Here is a 27,342-nt window from a genome sequence, read left to right as displayed (position 1 = left end):
GTTATAATCTGAAACTAAAGATGTGAGGAAAATATCGGTACATGTGTAAGCGGTAAAAATGGTTATTTTTAGTTTTTTATTTACATATTTATCTAGTATTTAGGGTCTTCTAAATCATCATTAGTACTATTGTCTCTATCATAAACAGGGGAATTTCCTGGGGGTTTTCTCTCCACTCCTATCATGAGTAATACTTTATTGTCTGTTGGTGGATGGTCTCTCCGTAAAAGGAAAATGTTATATACTGTTTCCGCTGCCATGACAAAAAAAGCAATAATTCCAAATCCCTAAAAAAATAGTGAATTACATATACTTACTATAGATAATACGAAAGTTTCGTACACCAAAGATAAGTTATTTTTCGTGTAATAGCGCGATATTTTTCGTTATTATTCGAGAGTTTTGCGTTAGTCATTATTAAATTTTTTTGTTGTGATTGGCCTTCGTAATATAATGATTAAGAGTAATCAAGAGAACCAAGATTCTAGCGGAAATCAAAAGAATGTAATCCAGAGAAAAAGACCAGACATGGAAAACAGACAAACACAGCAAAGAACATAAAGTAACTAAAATAAAACATACAAAGTAACAAAAGAACATGAGCAACTCGGACTTCACTAAAAACTGGAAGCATGGACCAGTTGCACCGATAGGGTAAGCGTCTTCTGCTTTTCTAGAAAGTCAAAGCCGGGGTAGACGAAAGAGGAAAGGGAAACTGTAAAGCAGTAACTGTTCGATTTAAAAGTATTAAAAGCACAGGCGTGTTTTATTTTCTTAAAACATTAACCAGGATTAACTACGGTTTATCCTCATTTTTTAAATGTTTCATTTGTTTCTGCTCTCAATCATCTGATTATCCTTCAACCAGAACCGAGAGCACATTTTAGCCCTTTCAAAAATGGCGACCACTTCTTTATTTCAACTTTTATGCTGAAACAAACGATGTTGCATTTTTTTTTCATTCTTATTTATTTAAAGTCTTGAAACCAGATTATTATTGGTTTGTCGAAACCATAAACCTGTTTGCAGAAAAAAACTCGCTTAAAATCAATTTACTTCTACGAAACGGTTTTTATAATTGATATTTCGTTTATCTATGAACTTGTGCACCTGGGTAATCCAGGGCATTTTATACCGCGAATTACTTGACTGGCTAATTCAATTTTAGTGCCTTGGATTCTTTATCAGTTTACTAATTTTCATCGCATGTTTTACTTTGAAGTCTTTTGTTCATTTTAAAAATTAAATGCTTAGTTTGGCAATATGATTCCTCAGTCAAATATAACTTACTCCTGCGGCCCTGTAACCTCCATAATAGCCACCGCACGCGTTGGCCAACACTGCTATAGAAGCAATGAGAAACATAAGGGCAAAAAACAAACTCACTCCGGAATTCTGAAAAGATAAAACAAACTCACTCCGGAATTCTGAAAGGATAAAATAAACTCATTCCGGAATTCTGAAAAGATAACCTAAAGGCTAAAAACCATTAATTCCACTTCCCATAGGCTTCTATGCTAATTTCACAATATTTAATGGCTTCTCTGGACTTTACCTAAACTTTAACATGCAGAGGACTATATATCAGCATGATTCTACATATGTCAGCTCACAATCCTCAGAATGGCATATGGGATTAGCCGACTTGCAGTGCAGTACTGGTCACCGGAAGTGAAGCGTCTATTAATAGCATGGGAAATCCCAGTGTTTTCACAAGATAGGGGTATATTAAGAAATCATTATGGAGATTAGGCTTCACATCATAAGAAGCAAAATGCAAAGAAATGTTTTTCCTTTCAGAAACTGTTTCAATTTTTTTCAATAAAATGAGAACTTTTTCACAGCACTATGGGGAACAGGGGGTAATTTCTGCGTAGGACTATTTTTGCTCGTTCCAAATACTCAATTGTTGAATATGTGGTCTGTAACCTAAAACAGACTCACTCTGGAATTTTCAAGCTACGTGTTATTAGATTTTGTTTCTGAATCAGTAGACTCAAAACATTGCTATCTTAATTATCTTCAACATATATGCACATTTGAAATCACTCCTAAACCTCTTTTCAAAATTGTCTGGAATTGTCAGGAGGGTGCATGCTCATAGAATTGTCTTGGTGACAATTTAAGAACAATTTATGACAACTTGTGTAAGAAACTAGAATGAATAATGACAACGCTCGGATAATTCTAGATCAGAACGATTTTGACAATTAAATGACAGAATCCACGCATGATTTATGACACAATTCCAGACCTCTTTGACAATATCCCTGTTTATCGAATGTCAACATGCCAATTCTTTGTCGTAAATAATAGAAATTATATTTACTGCAAACGGAGACATAATTATATGCGTAAATCGGTCGACTGGCTGGTCAGTAATATATATATTCAACTGGACGTCATTCCTTACAGTTCTTGGTAATAGAGTCATGACCATTGAACGTAGATCTATTTCTGACTATACTAGCTCTGTCTGAGCGATTTCTGACACGAACGTCTCTAAATCACTATCAATTCTAGAATTTTTCTTAGCTTGGGCAGAACAGTACGTTATTAATGTAATACTGACAAGACACCAATCGTATGATTTTATCCGTCACCATTATTCACCTTTGTATCGTTTAATTGTGCAAATTTTAGGGAATGCAAAATATGTCTTAATTAGACATGTTAACGTCAAAATTTGAAAGGCAATATATCTTTTTCATAACGGACGAAGTCCTCATCGCGATATTAAACGCATATGGTTTGGTAAGGGGCGCCGAATGGGACTCTTGTGGTTTTGCACTCAAAATTCAATTTTGTACAGACAAAAGTGAATTTTGTTAAACAAAAATGAGTTCAGAACAACAAAATTTATAACATACTACAAATTTAAATTTTGTAAAGTAATATATCAGTGGACAAAAGTTACTTTTGTCATGACAAAATTCATTTTTGTATTGCAGACTTAACTTTTGTTACCTAATTTGAATATTGGGAAACAAAAGCCAATTTTGTATGCAAATAAGTTTAGTTTGGATTCTGTGAACTAATGTGCATACAAAACTAAGAAATATTATGACAAAATTCTATTTTGTGTTTATAAACGATTAAATTCGATCGTAAGAAAATCACTTTTGAGTACAATTTAGCACAAAAATTCACTTTTGCTTCACTAAAGTCTTTTTTGTGACACAAAAATCATTTTTTTGTCACAGAAGTCAATTATGTGTCACAAAAGTCAATTTTGTTTGAAAAATAGTTTACATAATCCTTGGGATATGCAAATGAATTCTCCGGATTAAGCCAAAGAAGGACGTCATATTAGAATAACCAATGTAAAAAATATTCTATACCTGACATATATACTTTATTAGGTTTTGCAGAATTATAGCGCATCAACCATATGATATGAAGTAATGGAAACCTGCGAGAACCGCTATATCCAATAAGAGACAAATCGTGATGAAAGAATTAATTTTATTTGCATATCCAAAAGGATTCTCTGAACTATTTTGCATGCAAAATTGACTTTTGTCTCCACAAAACTTAATTTTAATTACAAAATCACAGGATGATAACGAATTTAATCAACATTTTGCATACAATTTCAATTTTGTCTCACAAAATTGACTTTTGCTATCAGGTAACACAAGTCAATGTTCTATGCAAACAAGTTAATATTTGTATACTTATTTGAGAAAATTTGACAAATTCATTTTCGTCATTACAAAATTGAAGTGATCATAAAAGAAGTCTTTATAACATAGTTTTGTACGACAAAAATGATTTGTAAAACGTCTGGTCAGAATTCATCTGAAAAAAAAAATCTAGCCCTCCCCTAGAAATCAAACGATTGCTCCATAATCAGATATATCTTACCCAAATTAGCCATGGAAACACCCATAACAAGCGAGTGTCCAGGTTAAATACGTAAATAATAAATCTGACGATGTAGGTGATAAGACATGATGAAAATGCAAAATTATAAAATCCATATGTCGATGTGAAGGCCGCAAAACAGTCGACTCTCTTCGCAGCTGCTAGTATGATGAGACATAGTAGTGATGAAACCTAGAAAAAATACAAATGCAATGTGGTTAGTAGCAGTGGCGGATAAAAAGAAGTAGTTCTAGACTGTTTTAGGTAAATTTCTACCCCTAAACTGAGCTTTTTTTATTTTAATTCCAAAATGAGCGGTTCTCGTGATCCCCGGTACCCCTCCACCCTCTGGGCCCGTTACTGGTTTGTTTTTGGTTTCTCAAACCACCATGAGTTTTTAATTTATTTTACGTTGGTGGTTTTCTGCAGTCCAAAATCTTGAGAACAGTAGGGTTAAGCGTTCAAGTAAAAGCAAGAAGACAGCGAGTGCAAGGAGGAATAGGATATCCAAGATCCAGGGACAAAAACTAGACAAAGAAAATAGACATGATATCCATAAATAACACAAATAAACCATCGTGTTGAATACTACCTGAATATACACGTATCACCGCTGAGTAAGGAATAAAAGTATATCTTCTGTAAAGTAATATACAAGTGCGCATGTCAAACTATAACTTCAATATTTGACACAAGAAGAAACCGCAGTATTGTTTTTAAAATCGTTTCAAATACAGTACTACAGAACTAATCCAATCTGCCAGATCTCCAAACTCTGCTATGGTCATATTACCTTAATAGTTTATCAAACAAAAACGACAAAGAACGACAAAAAGTTAGTAATGCAGTGACCGATGGAGTTGTGTACTCATATTGAACCGGAAGTTTGATAATGATTAATAGATTATAAAGGTACTTACGATATTCACAATATTAAAAATCCCTCCGATGCTTTTGATAAAAGTAAGACTGAGCTCAAACTTCCATACTTTGATTTTTTGGTCTGTTGACCTACTATTGTCTGTATCAGCGTCTGTACTTCGATTTTCTGTGTCATCCATTTTGAAATATCACTACAAAATGGAACAGTAATAATATAATTATATACATATACACAATGTATATACACTTATGATGCAAGTATAATTTCCGACGTTTCGATAGTACAGAAGGGAAGTATTGTATTGACGGTACTAGTGAAATGTTTCACTGGATATTTTTCACGTGATGTAGATTTTGAGCGGGGATATTTTCCTTTTGTAAACACTTTCTAGCCTACACCTGTCTGGTCAACACTCAAAATGGACACCGGGTTAGACTCACCGATTAAAGAAGCTATTTCTCTGGAAGTGAAGAATGCTGTTTGTGCAGCTCAACAAGACTTTTTGTCTAATATTTCAACAACGATGGATACCCGTTTCTCAGCCTTTCATTCGGATATTAGACATACACGAAAGGAAATTTCACAAACTCAGATGACCAAGATCGAGGAGACACTGACTGACAAATACACCTTTCAGAGAAAAGGGAATGAGAACCAGTACAAACATGAAGTGAAAGTGCTAAATAAGCTTATAGAGGCAAACGCAAACTTAGAAGTGCCCCAATTGAATTTGGGATCCGTCCAGGTTGCTAAAATGAAGATAGCCGAAGGTATTGAATTGGTGCAAGAAAGACAAAAACTGATTATTAAATAAGCTCGCTCATTCATCTGAACTTAGTTGGAAGGTTGTAAATGAATACATAGCCAACATAATTGCAGATGATTCAGAAGATGAAAAGAAAATGATAAACGCTCAGAACCAAGCTGAACGCAAGAATAAAGCAGAGAAGAGGCAAATCGTCAAGGAACCTTCCTTACAGCAAATATAAGCAGGAACCAAGCACAGTCCTTCATCATGGAAACCTGGTAGGTGTTTCAACTGCAGAAAGAAGCGGCACTGGGCAGATGAATGTCCGGAAAAGAAAAAGATAAGTACATTTAATAATTTTTTTGGGAATTTGACAATAATTTGCTATTTGATGATGTTTTACAAACAAAAAACAAAACAGATGATATGTCAAGTAATTGTGTACGTAGTAAATTATCGAGTCTGAAAGTATTAGAAGAACACGTGAAATGGTGCGTTGAAGCTGACAACGTTCCGGGCGAGTGCTCGGCATTACTATCTTTAAAACACCTGTTTAGCCAGTAGGTCAATTGAGAGCACATTTAAATGAATGGAAATCAATAACTGACAAAAAACATGTATTAGATGTAATAGAAAACGGGTATAAAGTACCATTTAAAACTGAACCAAACTATGTCCATTAAAAAAAAATAACAGATCATCACCAGACAATCCAGAATTTGTCAAATCCGAGATAGATGTTTTATTACAAAAGAAATGTATTTCAGAAGTTAATTCATGGTCATACGTTGTTAATCCACTAACAGCTGCATGTAACAAAAACAAGCCTGGACTTGTGTTAGGCTGCAGACATTTGAATCCACACTTGTTTAAATTTAGGTACAAGTATGAAGATACAAAAAAAAACGCTCGAGATCTTTTTCAAATGGGTGATTTCTTATACAGCTATGATTTAAAATCAGCGTACCATCATCTAGATATTGTAGATATCCATAGGACTTTTCTAGGCCTTGGTTTTGATTTTGACGAGTTAACACGATACTGTATATTTAACGTACTACCTTTTGGTATAGCATCAGCAGGTTATATATTTTCTAAACTACTCAGAGAAGTGGTCAAACATTTAAGGTCACAGGGTGAAAGGGTCATTATGTTTTTGGATGATGGGCTCGGAGGGGATAGTGGTTTTGACAAAGCTAGTAAAACAAGCATAAGGGTTAAAACGCAGATAAAAAACTAGGGTTTTTAATAGCACATGACAAATGCATTTGGAAGCCAACTAAAAAAAATTGATTGGTTGGGGTATACTAGGAATACCAAAATCGGTAAAATTTTTGTTAAAGAAGAGATAATTGATAGATTTGAGACCAAAGCTGCAAAAAATAACGAATGGAAAACTTTTATTTCCAGTTAGGTCGTTAGCTAATATAGTTGGTCAGTTGATATCAATGCAAATTGTTATAGGAGATCAAGTTCGATTACGAACTAGATGTATCTATGATTGTATTTTGTCTAGAGCTAGTTAGGATTCACCTGTGAAAATAACACAAGGTGCTATTACTGAAATTATGTTTTGGGAGAAATCATGTAGAGTATTAAACGATTAAGGAACAAATATTTCCGATATATATCGTGTTTTGGAGTCAGATTTTGACATATTTTGTGACGCCTCAGATGTAGACTTTGGTGGCTATTTTGCCAGAACATATGTTTCTAGTGTTACTGGAGAAGAAATGTCGGGCAATTGGACAGCCGACGAAAAGGTAGAGAGTTCAACATCGAGAGAACTCGAATGCGTAAGGCGTGTATTGAACACATTTGAAAATAATTTAGAGAACAGACGGGTTAGTATAGACCCAGATAATCAAAATGTGGCACACATATTGAAAGTCGGTAGTAAGGAAAGTGGACTTCAGAGTATAGCATTAGATATTCACAATGTGTGCGAAAGCAAAAATATGCAATTACGAACACATTGGTTACCTAGAGCAGAAAATCGGTACGCTGATGAGTTGAGTAAACACACAGACCCCGATGATTGGGCAATAAAAAGCAACATATTTTATTATTTTAACAAAACATGGGGTCCATACAGCATTGACAGGTTTGCTACACATTATAACACCCAATGTAGGAGATTCAATTCAGCGCTAAGTCATTCAACCATCTAGGGAGAGTTGCGCGGTAGAGTTGATACACAAAAAGAACACGTCAACAATACAAAATTAATACAATGTTTTCTCCACTTCATATGGGAAATGTAACGAATAGTATTGAGTTACAGACTACATTGTGTGATGTATGGACCACGGTATGATTCTTACACGGGTGTGATCGGGAATCCTGAACGACAACTCTAGCAAATTTGACTTAAAAGCAACATTTAAATGGAAAAAAGAATAAACTTTAAAGTTGGAATTATAGACTTCAACACAGTTGGAATTACAATGTTGGAACATCAAACTCTTAATTTCCAACATTAAACTTTTAAATATTAACATTAAACTTTTAAATTCCAACTTTAAAGTCGTCAATTAGAAAAAAAAAGTAAAATAAAAGAGTGACCCTAATGAGCTTCCGTAAATAAGTGGTTATTGTTATAATATCTGAACTGAAAAGGGATGATTTTTGGTTTAAAGTAGCATATGGGGATATAAATTGCGTGCGTAGTGCGTATTGTAAAGCCATAAAGAACTAAAATCATTTTCCGTTATATTGTACAACAAATGTGCAAATTGTGAATATTCAGTAACTACTAAAATTATACGCATTTAACGCTCTATTGGATAATGGAAACCTAACTTTATTCTATGCCCATCCATTAAGACTGAGGCAAGTTGAAAATAAACTGTCGTTACACATATACATGCAGAAATTCAGAGGAATCATTTTTAAAAAAAGTTATTAAATGAGGCAAATTCACAGCTTCAACGTTTCAACTTTAAGCAAGATGCAACTGAGTTAAACACACACACGCTTACATTATTACAGGACTACAGACGAAGAATGATTATTTTCCGATCAAAGGGTCCATATCACGACGGGCAAAATCATTAAACAAAACAATTAGGATTTAGTTATAGAGGGAACAATACATGTAATTTTACAACGTAACATAATATATCATATCATGGTATAAAACTTTATAATACTGGTTCTTATTTCAATGTAGAAATTTAATGCTAAAATTAAGATGAATAACTAGTGCAATTATATATAACACCTCGGTCAATTATATCCACCAAAATAAAGAATAAAGATACAAATGTACTACAGAATGAATGTTTTTTTCTGTAATTAACACCCAAACAGTTATAACCGATTATCGAATTTAGTTCATTAGTGAGTCATAACACAATAACAATGTAATTGGAAATAAAATTATAACATCAATTACAATGTAATTATAACACCTTTATCATTGAAAATACACCTCATCAATTAATGATAATTAACGTATGGTGCGTTGTTACCCTAAAGCTGAAGATACTAGAACAACGGACAGGAAACTGAAATTGCAATTAAATGTTTTTTCTACAAGATATATTTATATATATATTGTTGGATAAGATCAGATCTTCATTGTGACAGAGATTGTTGAAGCATCTAACGTGGGTAAGTAATGTGTAAAGATCGGAGCTTAATTTGAATCATCTCCTGTCGCTTTACAAATTCTTCGTTAAGATAGTAATTTTGTATTGGTTAAGATTGATATCGACAAGTCAAACAATGAATAATGTCTACTATTTATAAACGATGTAAGAGAAGAAACTATCTACAACTTGAAAAATGAAGCGGGCTAAAATGTATGTACGCGTTCATTTCAAATGGAGTTTTCGGGGCGGCTTAATGGCTTCTTTAAACACAATCTGTATACTACTAGTATATTGTGGCTGTTCATGCAGTGTACACCTGTATGTTAGTGGCGGTTCTAGAGATGGAAACCTTACTTCTATAGTATTGTAAAATTTTGTAAATTATGTGCAAAAGTTTTGAACATTGAGTAAATGACAAACTGAAATAAATATTTTTATGAAATTTTGAATCCGCTCATGTTTATACGATGATATCCTTAGCATAAATCCATTCTAAATTGTTTACAAAATTGATCATTTCTAATGCTCAAGGCTTCTCTTCAATTAAGCTTTCAGCAAAATAGGTCAAGAAGTATATATGTATAGTAGCGAACCCAGGGGGAGAGGTGCAGAGGGTAGGCGCCTCTCCATCTAATAATAAAATTGACAAAAAAATAGTTAACAATGTCCTAGCACCCCTTTTCAAATGTCTGGATCATCCTCTGACTGTACATGTTGCTTACGATTAAATTGAATCATAACGGTGTTTAATTGTATTAACCCTCCACTGGGGGCAACACGTCGTTTCATACCGCGGAATGCAGGAATAAATAAACATATATATGGATATATAATATAAATATATAGTCTTACCTCTGACAGTGTACATTGATCAAGACTTATATAGATAATTCTAATGTATGTTGTAACCTAATAATCTGTGTTATCGCCGCTGTACCACTCCGCGAATATAGTAACAGATTACACAACAATCCTTCATAGTATCGAGTTTAAAGTAGATTTGACCGGGTGAAGCGGTGAATGTATCCATTTGGTATCTGCATCTTATTGTTTTTATTTACATTATAAATGTAGGTGTCATAATGGTCAGTTTGACTATTTTCGTTTAAAAAATTTCCTTAAATTTCAAAATGATTACAGTCACTAGTATACAATTTTAAATAAACAAAAATTAGAAAAAGTTGATTAACGTGCAAAATTAATCACAACAAAATTTCTGTCCTCGGAGGCTTTATTTCTCGGTAAAATTATTATCAAACTCACAAATTTCTCCCATTTCTTGAAAAGACACAGAATCTTAGACTTTTATAATGTCTTTCGTTCCGCAATTAGCTATTAGCGCCCAAACCAGTGGCATGTGTCATCACATAATTCAAGCTGATGTTTTTTACGAACATCAAAGCTTTATTCAGCAGAGACACCCAAGCTGGTGTCTTTGAAGGATAAGACACCCAAGCTGACAGCTTTCAACTCTGAACGATTATTCTGGTGTCAATGAGCTGACACTAGCATGTTTAGATATAAGTTGATATAACATTTGGCATTTGTTCTTTTTAATCTAAGGAGTTGCAAACTATGGAAGGTGAGAAAAGGATGTTGAATTTGTATTTTTTGTCCTCCTCTACATGTGTGTATTTGGGAATGGGGAGGGAGTGTATGAAATCGTTCTTCCTTCTTTAAGAAGTCCTTACGTGTTCTAATTTGTTTTAGTGTTTTAGTGTGTATTATTTTCTACTATTAAACAATGTCTCTTGTATTGTTAGACATTTTGTTTTCTTCAAAATGTGAATCTGACAATTAAAACCTTTTTCTATAAATGAAACTAACACAGGCAACTAAAATGGTTTAATGATTTATGCATTGTTAATGTTCTGGATCATACTCTGTAAATATTTTTGAAGATTCTTGAGAGTGTCGATATTTCGAGCACCAACTCCCGAATCATACCCCGGCCCCGTTTTACATGAAGCATGCAGGGGCATAACTGTGATGAATGTTCATATTTATATAACTGATAAATGAAATAATTATGATAAAGTTCAGTATTACCAGTCTGTACAATACACCTGTTATCTCTCTCGACAGATACAAGGATAGAATCTGACATACTACCACAACAGACATCGTTAACGATGGTTGGATTGTCCAAGTCCGGATATCTCGAAATAAAACAGCCGTCAAATGTCAAAGGAAGAAAATTGAAGGTAACGAATTTTTGCTGTTTTATATACTTGCGTGTAAAAATTGTACATGTACTTTAAAGACCGCTTGGGCTGTCGATACTTTTAATAAAATAAAAATGAAATCAACCGTGAACAGACGTACATGTACACGTAGGTGATTTCACATTCGAAATCTTATTAAAAGAAAATCAATGTTGGTGCATGTTGCATCTTAAATTTTCTTAAGCTTTGAATTGCTCTATTTTACAGAACTAAATGTGGTCTCTATGTAGTCCATTTTGCGACAAATAAGGCATAAGATGTAATATATTCTATACAGTATCAAGTCCTTGGAAAGGCCGATATGATATTTAATGCACCTAGTAAATTTATTTAATCGAGACCAATTGCTGTTGGTTTTAGCACTAGTGGAAGATGACGCTTCGCCTCTTAATATTTATTTGCATGCTTGCTAATCTAATTGTTGTTTCTCTTTGTTCCATCTTATAGACATGGAAGAGAAAATGGATTGTTGTCCACAAAATGACAGATTTAGCCGCTGGTACATTTGCCGCCAAATTTATACTGTATGGCAACGATGTAGATGCAAAACAAAACTCAAGTGAAAGACAGACGTTCATATTTGATCACGTGACATCAGTAGAAGGAGCAAAATCTAAAACACGACCTCTAGCGTTCCAGATTGTAGAAAATTCTCCGGCTTTGATGCTGTCTGGGTCATCTACAGAAGAGACAGATGATTGGATAAAGTCATTGAAAGAACTGTTCTGGCCGAAGGAAAACGTCGATGAAGGTAATTTGGAATCGCATTTAAAGCTACATAGACATGTACGATGCACCTATCGGTTTTCAGCCCTCCATTCTTGTCTATATACATGTACCTGCGTTATTTTCTTAAGTTCTCCAAGGCTTAATTTCAATGCGTGTACTGTATTTTAGTCCAACTTTCTTTTAGTGTGGCATACAACTTACATCATGCTTAAAGATAAAATTTCTTGTAAAAAATGTTAAACATATTACAGTAGGATGAATCATAAACTAACTAGAAACCAAGGTTGAATGATGGTGTTTAAATTCGGTCATGAAATGAAAACTGAGACAGGAATAACAACAAAAACAACAAAAAAAACGGAAACAAACTGAAAATTAAAATGAAATGCGCAGCCCCGACTCCTTCAAAAATACAATTAGCAGAAAAAGTTCAACAACAAACGCAGTACCAAATGTCCTCAAAGTAAACTGATTACTAGAATTACAATATTTATATTCGATTATTTTGTAGATACGTTCCAAGTCTCCATAGAAGAGAATGAAGATTCTAAGATATGGTCACTTAAGGGCAACTATTGGTTATCAGTTTCTCCAGAAATAATTACTATCAAGTCATTCGAGGACAACTCTATTCTTGAATGGAACTTAAACTTCATCAAAAGATTCTTCATGGATAAGACTGATGTCAATATCTTAATAATTGAAACTGGATCGTAAGTACTGAGCTACTTTGTATACTGATTAATATAACGAAATTAAGAAGGGATAAAAATGAATGGTTTGAAAATACAAAAATCGCACAAAAAGAAACTCTCATTTCAAATAAAAACTCTGAATACACGAGGCCTAAGTGTAACAATAGAGAGAGTAATCAAGGGAACCAAGGTTATAGCGGTAATCAAAAGAATGTAATCCAGGGACAAAGTCCAGACATGGAAAACAGACATACACAACAAAGAACATAAAGTAACTAAAATCATACATACAAAGTAACAAAAGCAAATGAGCAACTCGGACTCCACAAAAAACTGGGAGCATTGACCAGGTGCACCGGTAGGGTAAGCGTCCTCTGCTTTTCTATAAATACCCTCCGAGTTGCACATAAAAAGTCAAGTCCGGGGTAGAAAAACGAGGAAAGGAAAACTAGGACCCGTTGAATAAATCAGTTTTCATGGTGCAGATAGACACACCATAACGATCCAAGAGTTCATGATGACGACCATAAAACTTCTGTAGTAATGACATCAATCTTGTAGCAACATAACCCTGTTCCAGAAGCCTATTTGTTAGAGTTCTAGCGCGATACAAAAAGTCTGCGTAGTTTCGGCAAGCTCTGGCTTAACGTATCAGTTGTGATATGAACACTCCATACGCAGGTGCTGAAGGGATGTTGCCACAGATGAAAGGAAAGTTGACAATTTTGAATGAAAAGTCATCACGTTTGTCGCAAAGTTTGTTCAATAGTTTTCCTTTACGATCGATTTCTAAGTGTAGGTCAAGATATGAGGCTGACTCTACAGTGTCTGTAGTATCCTTTATCTCAAGTTCTTTGGGGCAGATGCGATGTATCAAATCCCCGAAATTAGGATTATTCAAAGATAATATGTCATCTATATAGCGGAAACTGAGATTAAAGGATCTAGCTAAACGATATTCTTTCTTTCGGATCAGATCAGCTATAAAGTCAGCCTCGTAAGAGTGAAGGAAAAGAGAAAAAACATCTAAGAATGCATTTCCACATTGTGAATTCCTATATACACATTAACGAAAAAATATGTATTGAATGACTTTTTCTATAAACTGATTCTAGCCAATAAGTGCTTGCATGGTTGCAGGTCTGGTGATAAAATCCATATCAAACTTGCTTAAATGAATTTTCATCAGTTTAAATGCAGAACTAAGTGTTAATATTCTGATAGTTTTGAAATTGAAATGATTTGTTTTTCAGGATATCCGAGTTTGGGGAAGCGCAATTCCGATTCCAATCACAGATGGTACCAGAAATATTAGCGGTCATAAAACGGAACATTCAAGATGCAATCAAGATGCAGACGATAAGAAAGAGGAACTCGGATTCGGGATCGTGCAGTATTGTCCAGGGTAATACATCGATCACAAAGACAAATAAAAGTTTTCAGACATTGCTTTGTAGAAGTTCGAGCGACGACAATAGTGTCATGAATGTTTCGACAGTTCCCGACGCATCGACAATCGAAGCTAATTACAGTTCTCTAGAAACACCAACCCGTCGTGGACAGGAGACGAAAATAGTTTCTAAAGTTCTGGTGAATAGGGAAGTAGGGAACAATGTCGAGGTTATGTTTGACCATTTAGGGTACAGTCATATAGACCTTGATGTTAAACAGAATGAATTGGACAGCACTCAAAAATCTAGGTCAGTGTCGAATTGCATGGAAGACGGTGACTTTCCTAGATCAACCTCGGTGTGTTCGAACGATTCTGGGATTGTTCAGTGCGTTAACGAACATGTATCAGAGGGAGACATTATAAATAGAACAACAAAGCATAAAAGCAACAATTCATTTGATAGTGGTATTTCTATAAGGCCCGAGATAAATGCGTCGATAGCTGGAATATTCGTCATGAGCGAAAATGACATTACCAGTTCTAATACCTTGTCACTAAATTCTAGCACGATCGTAGAGTCGAAGAAAAGTAAACCGCGAAGGAAAATAAGTGGAACTGGAAACTATGCAAGTATCTATTGGGATGTTGGTAGTCAAGAAACCATCAATTATAAACTTGAATCAATGATAGAAATGGAAAATCAGTACGAGGATTTGGATAAATATCGCAAAAATTTAAGTAAACATCTTGGATTTGATCCACGTATTAACCCAACGGAAATTCCTCCGTCCCTTCCGGACCGTCCATCAACTTTACCAACAAGACGAAAAGAACGTTCCAAAAGTGTAAAGAAAAAAGATAAGAAAATGCCAAAGATTCAGGATATGCTAAAAACTGTAACAAGAGGACGAGCAGAGTCCATATCATCAACATCATCTAGCATTTCTGAGGGGGATGATGAAAAATTAAACACCCCAACGCTAAAAAACCGAAAGGAATGGCCCTTAGCAAACTCAGCTCTTTCTGGAACGAATGAACTTTATACTTCTGTACCAAACGAAGGAGTGTTTCAATCAATCCGTCCTAGAGCTCGATCTTATGAAGATAAACCGACGAAAGACAGAAATGTTCTTGAAAATAGTATAGTTTCCGTGAGAGATTGGCCAATGGCATTGTCTTCAGCAAAAGTGAATAACGTTCCTGTGTATGAACCTACATACAGTAAGACATGTAAGGGTACCCGACGTTCATTGCGAAGAAGCAACAGTGCGGTTGATTTATCGAAACACGACGAGAACCGCCTAGATCTGCTTACTGGAGGTGATTTAAATGACGATTTGGCAGCACATACCAACATACTCCATCCCGTTTCATTGGCTCCTGAAAGTGTTGATTTCATCGACTTCTCAACAGAGATAAACGTACCGGAGTTAGGAAATATCACGGAGAACAAGTCTATATCGGAAGAAGTAGAAAACATCAATGTGTGGAACCCTTTTCCGAAAATAGCCGATTTTACAAACATTATCAAAACTGAGTTCGAAGAAGAAGAGGAAGAAGAAACAAAAACATATGAAGTGAACAGTACCGATCCGTTCGATATATTCCATATCGGTGTCATAAGTTCTTCACTGGGACTATGTACAAATAAAGAAACAACTGACTGTAATGCCCCAGAAAATAGGGACTTAGAAAGAACAATATATGACCCAAAAGAAGAGATATATATGGACATGGGAAATCCCCAACATAATGTAGAATATGTACTTCCTAGTGAATTGTTGCGGACTAAGACGTCATAGTGCTATTTCGTTGTTTCAGTATTTCCAAGTGCTTTCATCTGTACAAATTATGAAATTAAACTAATGATAACTTAATGAATGGGTTGTGTTTTCATACTAAATCAGGGCGAATCCAAGGGCGTTCTAGAGTCGGATGTGCCTACCCCTCCCCTTTGTTCGAAATGTTTGTAACTGTGGTGGGAATTTGAACAAAAATGAGCAAGTAATGGCATGGAATTCCTTTCTTTTAAAATGTGTCGATAGCAACCCGGGCCCCTTTCAAATTTGTGGATCGACTTAAATGCACAATAACATGTACATGAATATGTAATGTTTAATGGATAATACTGAAGCTAATAATGAGCGAAACTCTCACCTCGCTCTCTTAAAGTACACTCAACTACGATCTCGTTGACTTGGTTTGGTAGCTATGAGAACATCTTCAAATTAGGCAATTCATGGTTAATGTACCACGGCAAAAACATCGAACGCAGACCATAATATCAGTGAATAGAATCGTATATTTTTTTGTACTGGCTTAATTGACTTAGCAGTAAATTGTCTATATTCTCTACCTTCCAGACCATTTGAAAAGAGCAAGTAATCACGCATGTCAAAAACATGTCTGCATTCGTTATTTTTTTAAAACATTTGTTTAGCCGATTACCATAAATTCTAGTTTTTGTAAAACAAACACGAAAAAACCCTAATTATTCTTTTCACAATGCTTTCGAAATAATATCATTCGTAAGTTACTTATTATTCTTTAATTTACATTAGTTTAATGTCTGATTATTCTTTCCAATTTGCATAAAAACCAATTTTGGTCGCAGTTTTTGTTGGAATACATTGCGCTATTAATATTTAGAATAACACTGCTGAAAGGACAGGGACTTATCCCATCATTAAAGACCGTATTAGTGCTGTTATCAAAAAGTGCTTTAGTTTTCGAGTTTAATGGGCCTAGACGGTATACAGTTATATCGTATGTCAATGGAAAGATATATCAATGTAGTTTTTATCAATTTAGATCGAAGATCAGAATTGATATAGCAATCACCGGAGCCTTTAGATTTGTAAAACCTTATAGCATCTGCAATTATCTACACAACCGCAGCAAAATAGACCGATTGACATTCCCCATTAAGGTTCAGAGAAGAAGATCCACTTTGTAGGTTTTTCTATTATATCAAATTCTATGTTATTTACGCCAATGATCAACTTTTACCGCTGATTTATTTGGTTTGTATGAACAATGATCCTATTAAAAATAGTTGACCTCTTAACCTCTTATCGGTACTGTATCTGTTTATTCTATGCCTTTACCCAAGGAGTTAAATATATATAAATCCTTGATTAATCCGATTAAATTAGTCGTTTAATGTACATTTTTAATGTAGGTTTATATACGTTTGTTCTCCCTTCCTGGTTCCCCTAACTTCACAGTTATTTTTAGATAGACATGCACAAGTCACATGACCTACGCACGATATCATTGAATTTTTTAATCTGAGGCAGCTGGACCCAAAACAAATTTCAGTGAATTTCACTTGATGGAATGTAGCTTTCCAAACTTCATTTTTATTGGACTTCAATAGCCGTTGTTTTACTAGCATTTTGTGCATCTATTCGTAGCATGTGTTACGGAAATCACGTAGCATATTCATTATAACACACGAACCATGCCATCGATGGCAAGCAACAGGGGTTGCAATGTGCATTGTAATTTACCGTATAATTTATCATTACGAGAAAATTGGACTGCTGATCAGCTTAAAACTGAACTCTCAAAACTTGGAATAAGTTTTCCCGGGAATGCGCGCCGATCCCACTTGATTTCATTGTATAAACAATATGGTCATACACGGGAGGTAACTGTAACAGCTGAAGAGCCAGATATTGGAACGGCAGAAACTATATCTGTGAGGCCGTCAGATGGAATAGCTGAGGTAATCATGGCCGAAACGGCACTTCCGGTAGTGCATGAAAAGAATCAGAATATAAACAAAGAACTTCTCAGTGTAATTCGAGAATTGTCAGCCAACGTCAACGCATTAAAGAAGGACATGAACTCTGTTACGAGTGACATTCAAACGTTAAAAGGCACCAGACACGTGTCAACGGCTGCAGGATGCCCAGACCTGGCGGTGACCACAGAGCTAAGCCTATGGACAAACATGACTATACAGCTCTGGGGTTCCCGAAGAACTCCAAGATGACACAACACTTAGCAGAGCATTATTAAATCTTAACTGTACAGACAATTCAAATCTTACCAACACACAGTACACAAATCCTAATCAATTCGTCAAAACAAAGTTCAGCTTTGTAAAGGACTCCTTGCCTTTTGTGGAAACAGTATCACCTTTGTTACGCAAAGTGTATTAGAAGGGAAGGATGTTAATTTGGGAACATTGCTCATACCACATTTTAGTTACTCTGAAGAAAGACCATGAACGTCCCGACCCCGGCTAAATAAAGAGTAATCAAGGGAACCAAGGTTATAGCGGTAATCAAAAGAATGTAATCCAGGGACAAAGACCAGACAAGGAAAACAGACATACACAACAAAGAACATAAAGTAACTAAAATCATAAATACAAAGTAACAAAAGTAAATGAGCAACTCGGACTCCACTAAAAACTGGGAGCATGGACCAGGTGCACCGGTAGGGTAAGCGTCCTCTGCTTTTCTAGAAACACCCGCCGAGTTGCTCATAAAAAGTCAAGTCCGGGGTAGAAAAACGAGGAAAGGAAAACCATGACCCGTTGAATAAATCAGTTTTCATGGTGCTGATGGATACACCATAACGATCCACGAGTTCATGATGACGACCACAAAACTTCTGTAGTGATGACTTCAATCTTGTAGCAACATAACCCTGTTCCAGAGGCCTATTTGTCAGAGTTCTAGTGCGATACAAAAAGTCTGCGTAGTCCCGGCAAGCTCTGGCATAACGTATGAGTTGTGATATGAACACTCCATACGCAGGAGCCGAAGTGATGTTGCCACAGATGAAAGGAAAGTTGACAATTCTGAATGAAAAGTCATCACGTTTGTCGCAAAGTTTGGTCAATGGTTTTCCTTTACCATCGATTTCTAAGTGTAGGTCAAGATATGAGGCTGACTTCACAGTGTCTGTAGTATCTTTTATCTCAAGTTCTTTTGGGTAGATGCGATGTATCAAATTCCCGAAATTAGGATTGTTTAAAGATAACACGTCATCTATATAGCGGAAACTGAGATTGAAGGATCTAGCCAAACAATATTCTTTCTTTCTGATCAGATCAGCTATAAAGTCAGCCTCATAAGAGTGAAGGAATAGGTCAGCTAGTAAAGGAGCACAATTTGTTCCCATTGGAATGCCGACCGTTTGTTGAAAAACACGTCCACTACACTGGACAAATATATTGTCGATTAAAAATTCCAGCATTTTGTAAACATCTTCCTCTGTATATTTGGATGATGATTTGGAATTATTTCTTACAAAGTATGAGGAATCTCTACCAAGAACTATATATTTGTATCTAGGTGTACCATCTTTTTTGGAAAAACAACGATGTATAATGTTTTTAAGTCGGGATTTTAACTGAGTATGGGGAATAGAAGTATACAGTGTTGAAAAATTGTAGGTTTTAATGCTATTATATTCAGATAATAGTCTTGAACTGATTGTCTCCAAAAGATCTTTTGAATTTTTCAGGATCCACATTGAATTAATACCACTACGGGAGTAACAAGTGTTGTGGTAGGACTGTAGATCCTCTTTGACAGTTGTGAGTATAGAAGTTAAAAGTTTTGAAAGAGGTTTGGTGGTACATTTTGCAGATCCAGCTATGAAACGTTTGTATGGATTCTTGTGAAGTTTAGTAATCCAGTACATAGACGGTAAATCACAATCATCGTCCTTGGTAGAGAGACCAAAAGAGGATAGCACAGATTTATGGTTTTCCACAATCTCTTCTTTGGAAAGAGTGGTAGCAGTGTAGGTCTTATCACTGCTATTATTTTCTACGTCTACCTCTGATAATAAACATTGGATATAAAACGTTTTACAGACAAAAACAATGTTGTTTTGGGCTTTGTCTGCTGGTACGACAACATATTTGTCATGTATAGTAGACAATGTTTTTGCTACATCGGGGTCTTTGAAAACTGATGTAGCCTTGGCACTCATTGACCTACTTAATACTTTCATTCGTTTCAAAATTAAAGACCTCACGGCCTTCAACCACTCTGACAGAGAATCAATGTCTTCTTGTTCTCGTTTTATCCATTTTCTTGCATAGTCCTCGACGACATCCATAAGAACTTTAAAGTTATAATTCCAATTTATGGAGCGTGGTTCACGGTACTTGGGACCTTTAGAAAGGATATTACGCAGAGATTCGTTTTCGATAATGGTTAAACAATTGTCAATAGCAGAATTTGTTAACGCTTTCGGGATATACAAGAGTATTAATGTGTGAGTTTTTTCCACATAGACGTGCTGAACTTGATCTTTATGAAAGAGACATTATAGAAATGGCTATCCGGTATGTTAGTAATGGCTTTTATGAGTATCATAAGCTTTTTAGTGATAGTGCTGCAGCCTACCTCGAATATCAAGGATTGCCAGTAGATTGGTTTGTCAGGAATAACACATTATTCTGCAATATATTTGCATATGAAGCCAATCATTTAATGAAATTGTCAGAGTATAAACCATTCAGTGGCCTTTTGCCCAAACAATGTTAGGAATTCTAATGTTTCTATGTTTGCACAGCTAATTTATAGAGATTCCAACAAAGTTCTGAATGACAATAGGCATACCGATGCTTATGGGAGACTTAGAAATTTGCAATAACTTTAATGCAGAGAAAGAATGTACCCGACCAAAACGTACCAATTTACATGTATGTGCTATATGTATGAAAGCAGAGCACGGCAAATCACCATGTCTCCATTCAAAAAACGTGATAGCCCCCAAGTGCCATTCTAACCTTATACAAAAAAGGCCCAGTGTCTACTGCTTTAAATATTGAAAATTTTCAAAAACTATTATGCAACCATCCAGACAGGGAATTTAGTGACAGATCTAAAGTATGGTTTTGATACTGGTATTTCTCCACTACCGTCTTCCTCGGTTAAATGTAAAAAAAAATGTTATCAGCTAGACGTCAACCGGATATCATTTCAAAATATATTCAGTCTGAATTAGACAAAGGTTTCATCTATGGTCCATTTATTAATATACCTTAGACATTACGCGCGCTGTTCGTACCCACAGCGGTAACACGACGTTTTGGGGGTACTATCAGAAGAAATGTGGACTTTATTTTTCTTTGGGAACAAGTTATCTGATAAATAATCACAAAAAAAGTCACAACAATTCGTAAATAATGACCAACTGCAAAATGCAATCTAGAATAGCTTTGAAGAACTCAGTCTGATGTTTGTAATGTATTATTATACAATTGCTTTTATAAATAAATAAGCAAGAGAGCAATATTATTTGTAATCCTCTTGAAATAAATAATAGTTTAAAGGCTATTGTTATTGTAAGGGCGTTTTTTTTTGTATTTGTGACATATTCCCACATCCGTTCTTTTCTAAAGGCAATTTAAAATATTCAAAATAATTAAACATCATATTCAATTACACACCATTTACTGACTTGTTAAATTCCAACCGATTTCTAAGCAGATCCCTCCATTTCGTTCAGAACAGAGAGTATATCAAGATGGATGTTTTCAGAAAGTTTATGGATACTTCGGGTAAGTTTGAGATGCGGGGAGATGTATACTGGGGTACCCCCATTCCGTTGGTCAAAATAATATTCTTCCGATCGAGTTATCGATTTGACCAGACGACGCTAATATTATTCATAAAAATAAAATTCAGACATTCTACTTTCCACTTCTGTAAATTATATTATTTGCATGTCTTTATTTAATTATTACACCCGTGACTGATAATCGAATGTCAATCATCGCCATTAGTGTTGTGGTACCCCAAATCCGTGCATTTCCGGTTCAGAGATTAAAATAGTATGGGGAGCCATATGGGGTACAATACATTTCAACTAAATAAAAAGAAATATGCTAGTATTGGATTTATTAAAGAAATATATATATAATAGTACTGGACAAAAATAACTTTATACAATGTATTTTAGTCTATTTAAAGAGAAATATTTATATGTGAGAATTTAAACACTTCATTATTTAAGGCAAATTATTTCAAAATGATGTTTATTTTATTTCAATTCATATTCAAATAATCATTTGATTGAAATTGATTAAGAATTGAAATCATTTAGAATATTTTAGATTACTTAAAATTGATTATATTAGGTGATCTCAATCATTAGATTATTGAAACTTGCTAATTTTTAATTGATAAATATTTGAATATTCTTATATAAGTATTTCATATACCATTTTTGTGCAACTTTTTTTTCATTTGATATAATTCTAACTTAGCAAATTAAATCATTTATACATTTGAACAACTTTAATAAAATCAACAGCAGCAGAAAAAAAATTGTAAAAAAAATAATATCCATTCTGTACTCAATTGAAGACAGATTTCTAAGCATCAGGGTGATACTGTTTTTTTCTTCATTTCTTTCATATATCTGTAAATAAAAAAAAAAATGTCTTAAATTAGCTTAAAGTTGTTAATTGTGAGAATTTTTTAGCGTTAAATACTGCTTAACTATTAATTTCCATTGAATTTTTCTAAGTAGAATGTTTTTAAGATGAGGGAAAATTTGTAATTTGTCAAATCCTCAGAAAATGTTCATTTTTTTGTTAATCTGGTTTTCCATAGTTAATTCGTATGACACATGACGTATTTTGGTCACGTGATTGTTGTTTGGGAAGCTTTGTAAATGGCAGACGATAAATCAATATCGATTGATTGGTTTCATGCGTGTTTTCTACATTTCTAAAAGGGATTAAATAATATGGCATACAGAGGTTTTGGAAAAGTTGGACATACTCTATGTTGAGCTTAAAACTTTTAAATTACCTGGAATATCGGCAATCTGATCATTCTTTTCGTTTTCATGAAACAGGCCTGGTTCAGTATCGGCAACCTCTGACCTCTGACCCAAGCACGTGCAATCAGTTCCGTACAAAAAGGGATATTAATAATACATCGGAAAGAGGGTACAGCAGTATATATCACTGACGCAGAAGGGACAATAGCACGTTTGTCTTTCAAAAGTTTATAAGACAGCCCAGATTTCGTTTTAAGGGGTTCGAAGTATAGTCCTCGGATAACATTTGAATTTGTGTCAAAAGATGTTCCCCAATCATGGATTTCACTCTTAGCTAAACTTTCTGAGCAGAAAGACGCGTGAAAAAGACAGTATACTCGGCGTCACATAAATAACATACTGTTAAAATTTGAATAAAAATATTTTCTACGACTTTATTGAGTCCTACCGTCGTTTAAATTGTCTTAAATGACTTGCTCATTCGTTTAGCCAAACGGCTTCTCCCTAAACATTGAATCGTTAAATTCCGGTCAGATTTTAATTCTAGGTGCCAATATTTACATTGTAAAAAGTCGGCCATGTTTACAGTGATCGGGTTGCTAGGAGATGTTGTTTACGTTTAAATGGTTTGTCCAAAAACCGAAGAACCCAGAATGCATTTCGGCGTTATTTCGGATATCTCGGATTTATTTTACGCGAACAACGTACAATACCGAGAAGTTAATCAAGCAGACGATTGTCACCGGAGTTCGACGGGAACTTACGAACTTCGTTTGTAAACAAATCGTCCCGTAGAAACCAACATGGCGGATATTAGTATGGGATTTTCCCGTAAGGATTTGTTACGCATGATTTAAGCTAAAAGCGACTTGTTCAGGGAGAAGCCGTTTGGCTAAACGAATGAGCAAGTCATTTAAGACAATTTAAACGACGGTAGGTGTCAATAAAGTCGTAGAAAATATTTTTATTCAAATTTTAACAGTATGTTATTTATGTGACGCCGAGTATAGTAAGAATTTTCGTCGTCTATATATAAAGCTGTTTTTCTTTTAAAATGTGTTGAAATTTATGATTTTAAGTGAAACAACATTACTTAAATGTAAATAAAATGTACCTGTATCCATATTTGATACTCCGTTTCTTTGTTTCAAATTAGAGTTATTGTTCTGTGGGACAGTTCGTTCTTGGTCTTTCTGAACAATTGCTGGGAATCGACGTCACCGTGACGTCAAAATAAAACAACGTACAAAAAGGTAGAAATTTTCCGATTTTTTCCCCTAAACAAATTCCTTTTATTTAAAAAAAAACCACATTTTTATGTCATTTTGAATTTTTTCATGCGACTGAAAATGTTACCTGGGACAGCTGAAATACTACGGTTTTCAACATATTTAGGAATGACTATATATGACTACGGCGCTGTATTCTGACATTTGTCAAGCTAAATATATTGCCACACCCATATTCTTTAAGAATAATTTATAATTCAATAGATAACTACTGGTTAATTTGTTTTGTCGCATTTTACTGGCCGATTACGCCGCTATTTTCAAACAAGTACGAACAGAGCGCGTTAAATCATACGACTTGTACCGCATTAATCCAATAGGCATCGTCGAAGGGAAATACTGCAAAAAGAAAAAAATGATAGTGGATTTATCGGCCCCCCACGATGAATTAGATAACCCTAGTTTAAATGACCTAATCGATAAAACAAAGATTTTCACTGCAGTATGTTACTATTGACCATGCCATCCATATAAAATGTAGGAAAGGTAGTTGGCTATGCAAAACCGATATTTCTGATGCATTCAAATTAGTGCCAATAGCAGAACAATTATTGCCATTTCACGATATTCATTGGGAGGTTAAATATTACTTTTATTCTAGATTAGTCTTTGGTAGTCGCTCAAGTCCGAAAATATTTGATGACTTCCTTACAATTGACCCACCAAAATTATGAAGCTGATAGAACTATGGCAATTTTAACTTTGTTATTCAGGTAGTTGCACCCCATAAGACTGTTAGACCGACTCATTGTTTGGAATATTTAGGTGTAATATTAGATACGGAATGTATGGAAGCTCGGTTACCCAAGGAAAATTGGAAGGATTTGTGAAATCATAGAGAAATTTTTGACATTAAAATCATGTACAAAGAAGCAATTACTCAGTTTTTTGGGTCATCTCAATTTTGCATGCAGAGTAATTTATCCTGGACGTTCATTTATTCATATCTAATTAAGCTTTTCACAACTAAAAAACTGCATCACCACGTTTATCTTACGAAAGAATGTGGATTGGATATACAAATTTGGATGAAATTCCTATCTGGATGGAATGGCGTTTCTTTCTAAATTATAATCTAACTCCAGCATCTGATTTGCATTTATACACTGATGCTACAGACTGCGCTTTTTGGGGGTATTTTTGGTACCATGTGGTTTCAAGGGAGGTTTCCTTCACAGATTTTGCACAACAAAGAAGCTTCTATGGCCTTATTTGAGTTATATCCCATAGCTATGGCTATAGCCTTGGGGGGTAGTACAGTGTACTTGGGCTAGGCATAGAACTGTGTTTGATTGTGACATGTCTAGAGTGGCGATTATAAACAAAGACTGCAAAGTTTCGACAGCATAGCACCTTGGGTAGATCAATTTCAAACATCTTGTATTCAGCGGAAAGATTTGATGATACATGTATGAAGGAACGGTTATGGAACATTTCTATAAGTGCAAATACCGCAGCAGCTTATAAGACTGGTTTTGAACTTTTCTGCCAATTTTGACCTTGTATGGTATGGCTAACCAACCAGGAGACCTGCTACTATAGACGAAGAGTTATTAACTTCCTTGCATACTGTTATCAAGCCTTAGATTTCAAATTAACCGCTTTAAGATTTATCTATCTGGAGTTACTAGGGTTTTTTACTTAACAAAAGGCAGAAAAGATCCACTCATGTATATGATAGGTTAGAATGTATATTGAGAGGTATCAAAAGAGTTCAAGGTTCTGATTTACATGTAACTTTAAAGATAAGACTTCCAGTAACTCTATCTATTTTGACAGTGGTTTGTAAATTATTTAAAAAAGGGTTTTGTCCCCCTTTCTAGACTCTATGATGCTAGCACTTTGTCAATTAGCCTTTTTTTGGCTTTTACGTTGTGGGGACTTTACTGTTACCAGTAAATGAATCATGATAACTGTATCTTAATGCAAGATATTACTTTTGATATAAATAGGTCTTACTATGTTTTGAATTGGAAAATGTCGAAGACTGATCCTTTCAGACAGGGTGTAAATATTCATATTTTGAATCTGAAAGTATCAAACTTGTACAATGTATGAAATAGTTCATTAAAGGTACTAGGAAGAAACAAGTGCAATTAGTTTATCAGCTCTTTTTATAGACTGTAAAGAAGCACCATTGAGTAGAAACAAGTTTATTGGCATTTTAGACATGAATTATCTTCATTAGGTATAGTTGATTCCAAATACAGTGGTCATTCCTTTTCGTATCGGGGCAGCTTACTACTGCAGTAGCTGCAGGAATTGAAGGTCATCAAACTGTTATACTAGGTACATCAGGACTTCAATAGATACACTTATACATGCACGAATCAAATGAATATTTTCATTCGTTGTTTGTTGTTGACTATAGTGGGTTACAGCACCTACATTTAAATGTACAATTCATATTAACAGTGGAGCAATCTTCTTGGGGGCACTTGTTATACTCATTTTGGCGTTTTCAATTCCATTTTTCTGGAATTATAATCCCCAATTCAGAATGCACAAATGCTTTTATGTTATTAACCTGCTGGGCTTGCCTGCCGGGCTCTCCCGGTACTAAGATAAGGTTTTAGGCGTGTCTGCTGGGCTTCCCCACCAGACACTAAGATTTAGGATGTAGGCGTGACTGTCGCCCTCCCCACTCCCAGGTACTAAGATAAGGTAGTTGTAGGTGTGCCTGCTGGGCTCCCCCAGGTACTAAGATTAGACAAAATTTATACAATATCTGCCAGGCTTCCCCCGGATACAATGTACTTTTGTTTTCTTTCATTTTTTAGCTCGCATGTATTTTCATTTTTAACATCTTTCATGTATCTGCTGGGCTCCCCCCAGATACTGATTTCTAAAATAAGTTTATTTTCTACAAGTAGTCCCCAGATTACCAAATTATGATTTATTTTTTGTATTATTGAATATTTTGTTTATGTAGATATTTTGTACTGATGTTTTACTTAGTTTAAATGTAGTTATTTTAATAGATTTATTAACTTCATGTGTTTACGTTTACAAAGATGTTATAGGTTTTGACTATATACACTCACCATCTGTCAACTTGTAAGATACGAATGTACATTAAGACAAGATGTACTTATACATGTATTTACTACATGTAGTTTTTTTTTAAATTCCATGAAACTTACACAGAGGT

General features: G+C 34.8%; 2 protein-coding genes and 1 pseudogene across 6 annotated transcripts; 2 read left to right on the top strand and 1 right to left on the bottom strand.

Annotated features, from left to right (window-relative positions):
* Positions 1–62: 62 nt before the first annotated feature.
* On the bottom strand, positions 63–24,091 carry LOC148618074 (uncharacterized). 4 transcript variants are annotated; one of them, XM_088585940.1, is made up of 5 exons: positions 24,017–24,091; positions 4,788–4,940; positions 3,868–4,059; positions 1,291–1,395; positions 63–287 (listed from the first exon to the last, which is right to left on the bottom strand). In XM_088585940.1, exons 2-5 carry the CDS (start codon positions 4,926–4,928, stop codon positions 93–95), a joined length of 633 nt encoding a protein of 210 aa, XP_088442066.1. In that variant the 5' UTR covers positions 4,929–4,940; positions 24,017–24,091; the 3' UTR covers positions 63–92. The 4 variants fall into 4 exon arrangements, with proteins under 4 accessions (XP_088442066.1, XP_088442063.1, XP_088442067.1 ...); XM_088585937.1 differs by lacking the exon at positions 24,017–24,091 and adding an exon at positions 9,947–10,082; XM_088585941.1 differs by lacking the exon at positions 24,017–24,091 and adding an exon at positions 9,817–9,840.
* LOC148618076 (uncharacterized) lies at positions 5,019–8,785 on the top strand (annotated as a pseudogene).
* On the top strand, positions 8,978–16,013 carry LOC148618075 (uncharacterized). 2 transcript variants are annotated; one of them, XM_088585935.1, is made up of 5 exons: positions 8,978–9,113; positions 11,180–11,298; positions 11,767–12,070; positions 12,560–12,761; positions 13,997–16,013. In XM_088585935.1, the coding sequence occupies exons 2-5, from the start codon at positions 11,227–11,229 to the stop codon at positions 15,936–15,938; spliced, it is 2,520 nt and encodes an 839-aa protein (XP_088442061.1). In that variant the 5' UTR covers positions 8,978–9,113; positions 11,180–11,226; the 3' UTR covers positions 15,939–16,013. The 2 variants fall into 2 exon arrangements, with proteins under 2 accessions (XP_088442061.1, XP_088442060.1); XM_088585934.1 differs by lacking the exon at positions 8,978–9,113 and having other exon boundaries at positions 11,088–11,298.
* Positions 24,092–27,342: the final 3,251 nt, after the last annotated feature.

The sequence above is a fragment of the Perna viridis genome, chromosome 5 (genome assembly GCF_037379345.1).
Source record: "Perna viridis isolate PV_CMFRI_1.1 ecotype Kerala chromosome 5, ASM3737934v1, whole genome shotgun sequence".
Lineage (NCBI taxonomy): Eukaryota > Metazoa > Mollusca > Bivalvia > Mytilida > Mytilidae > Perna > Perna viridis.
The sequence above is the reverse complement of the archived record's forward strand: the minus strand, read 5'-3'. Positions and strand labels throughout refer to the sequence as shown.

Excerpts from the sequence above, each read along its gene's own strand:
- LOC148618074 (XM_088585940.1), bottom strand. The coding sequence starts at position 4,928 with ATGGATGACACAGAAAATCGAAGTACAGACGCTGATACAGACAATAGT. Across the intron at positions 1,396-3,867 it reads TGTTTCCATGGCTAATTTGG|AATTCCGGAGTGAGTTTGTT; the intron begins GTAAGATATATC and ends TTATCTTTTCAG. Across the intron at positions 288-1,290 it reads GAGGTTACAGGGCCGCAGGA|GGATTTGGAATTATTGCTTT; the intron begins GTAAGTTATATT and ends CTATTTTTTTAG.
- LOC148618075 (XM_088585935.1), top strand. The coding sequence starts at position 11,227 with ATGGTTGGATTGTCCAAGTCCGGATATCTCGAAATAAAACAGCCGTCA. Across the intron at positions 12,071-12,559 it reads GAAGGAAAACGTCGATGAAG|ATACGTTCCAAGTCTCCATA; the intron begins GTAATTTGGAAT and ends ATTATTTTGTAG. Across the intron at positions 12,762-13,996 it reads TTAATAATTGAAACTGGATC|GATATCCGAGTTTGGGGAAG; the intron begins GTAAGTACTGAG and ends TTTGTTTTTCAG.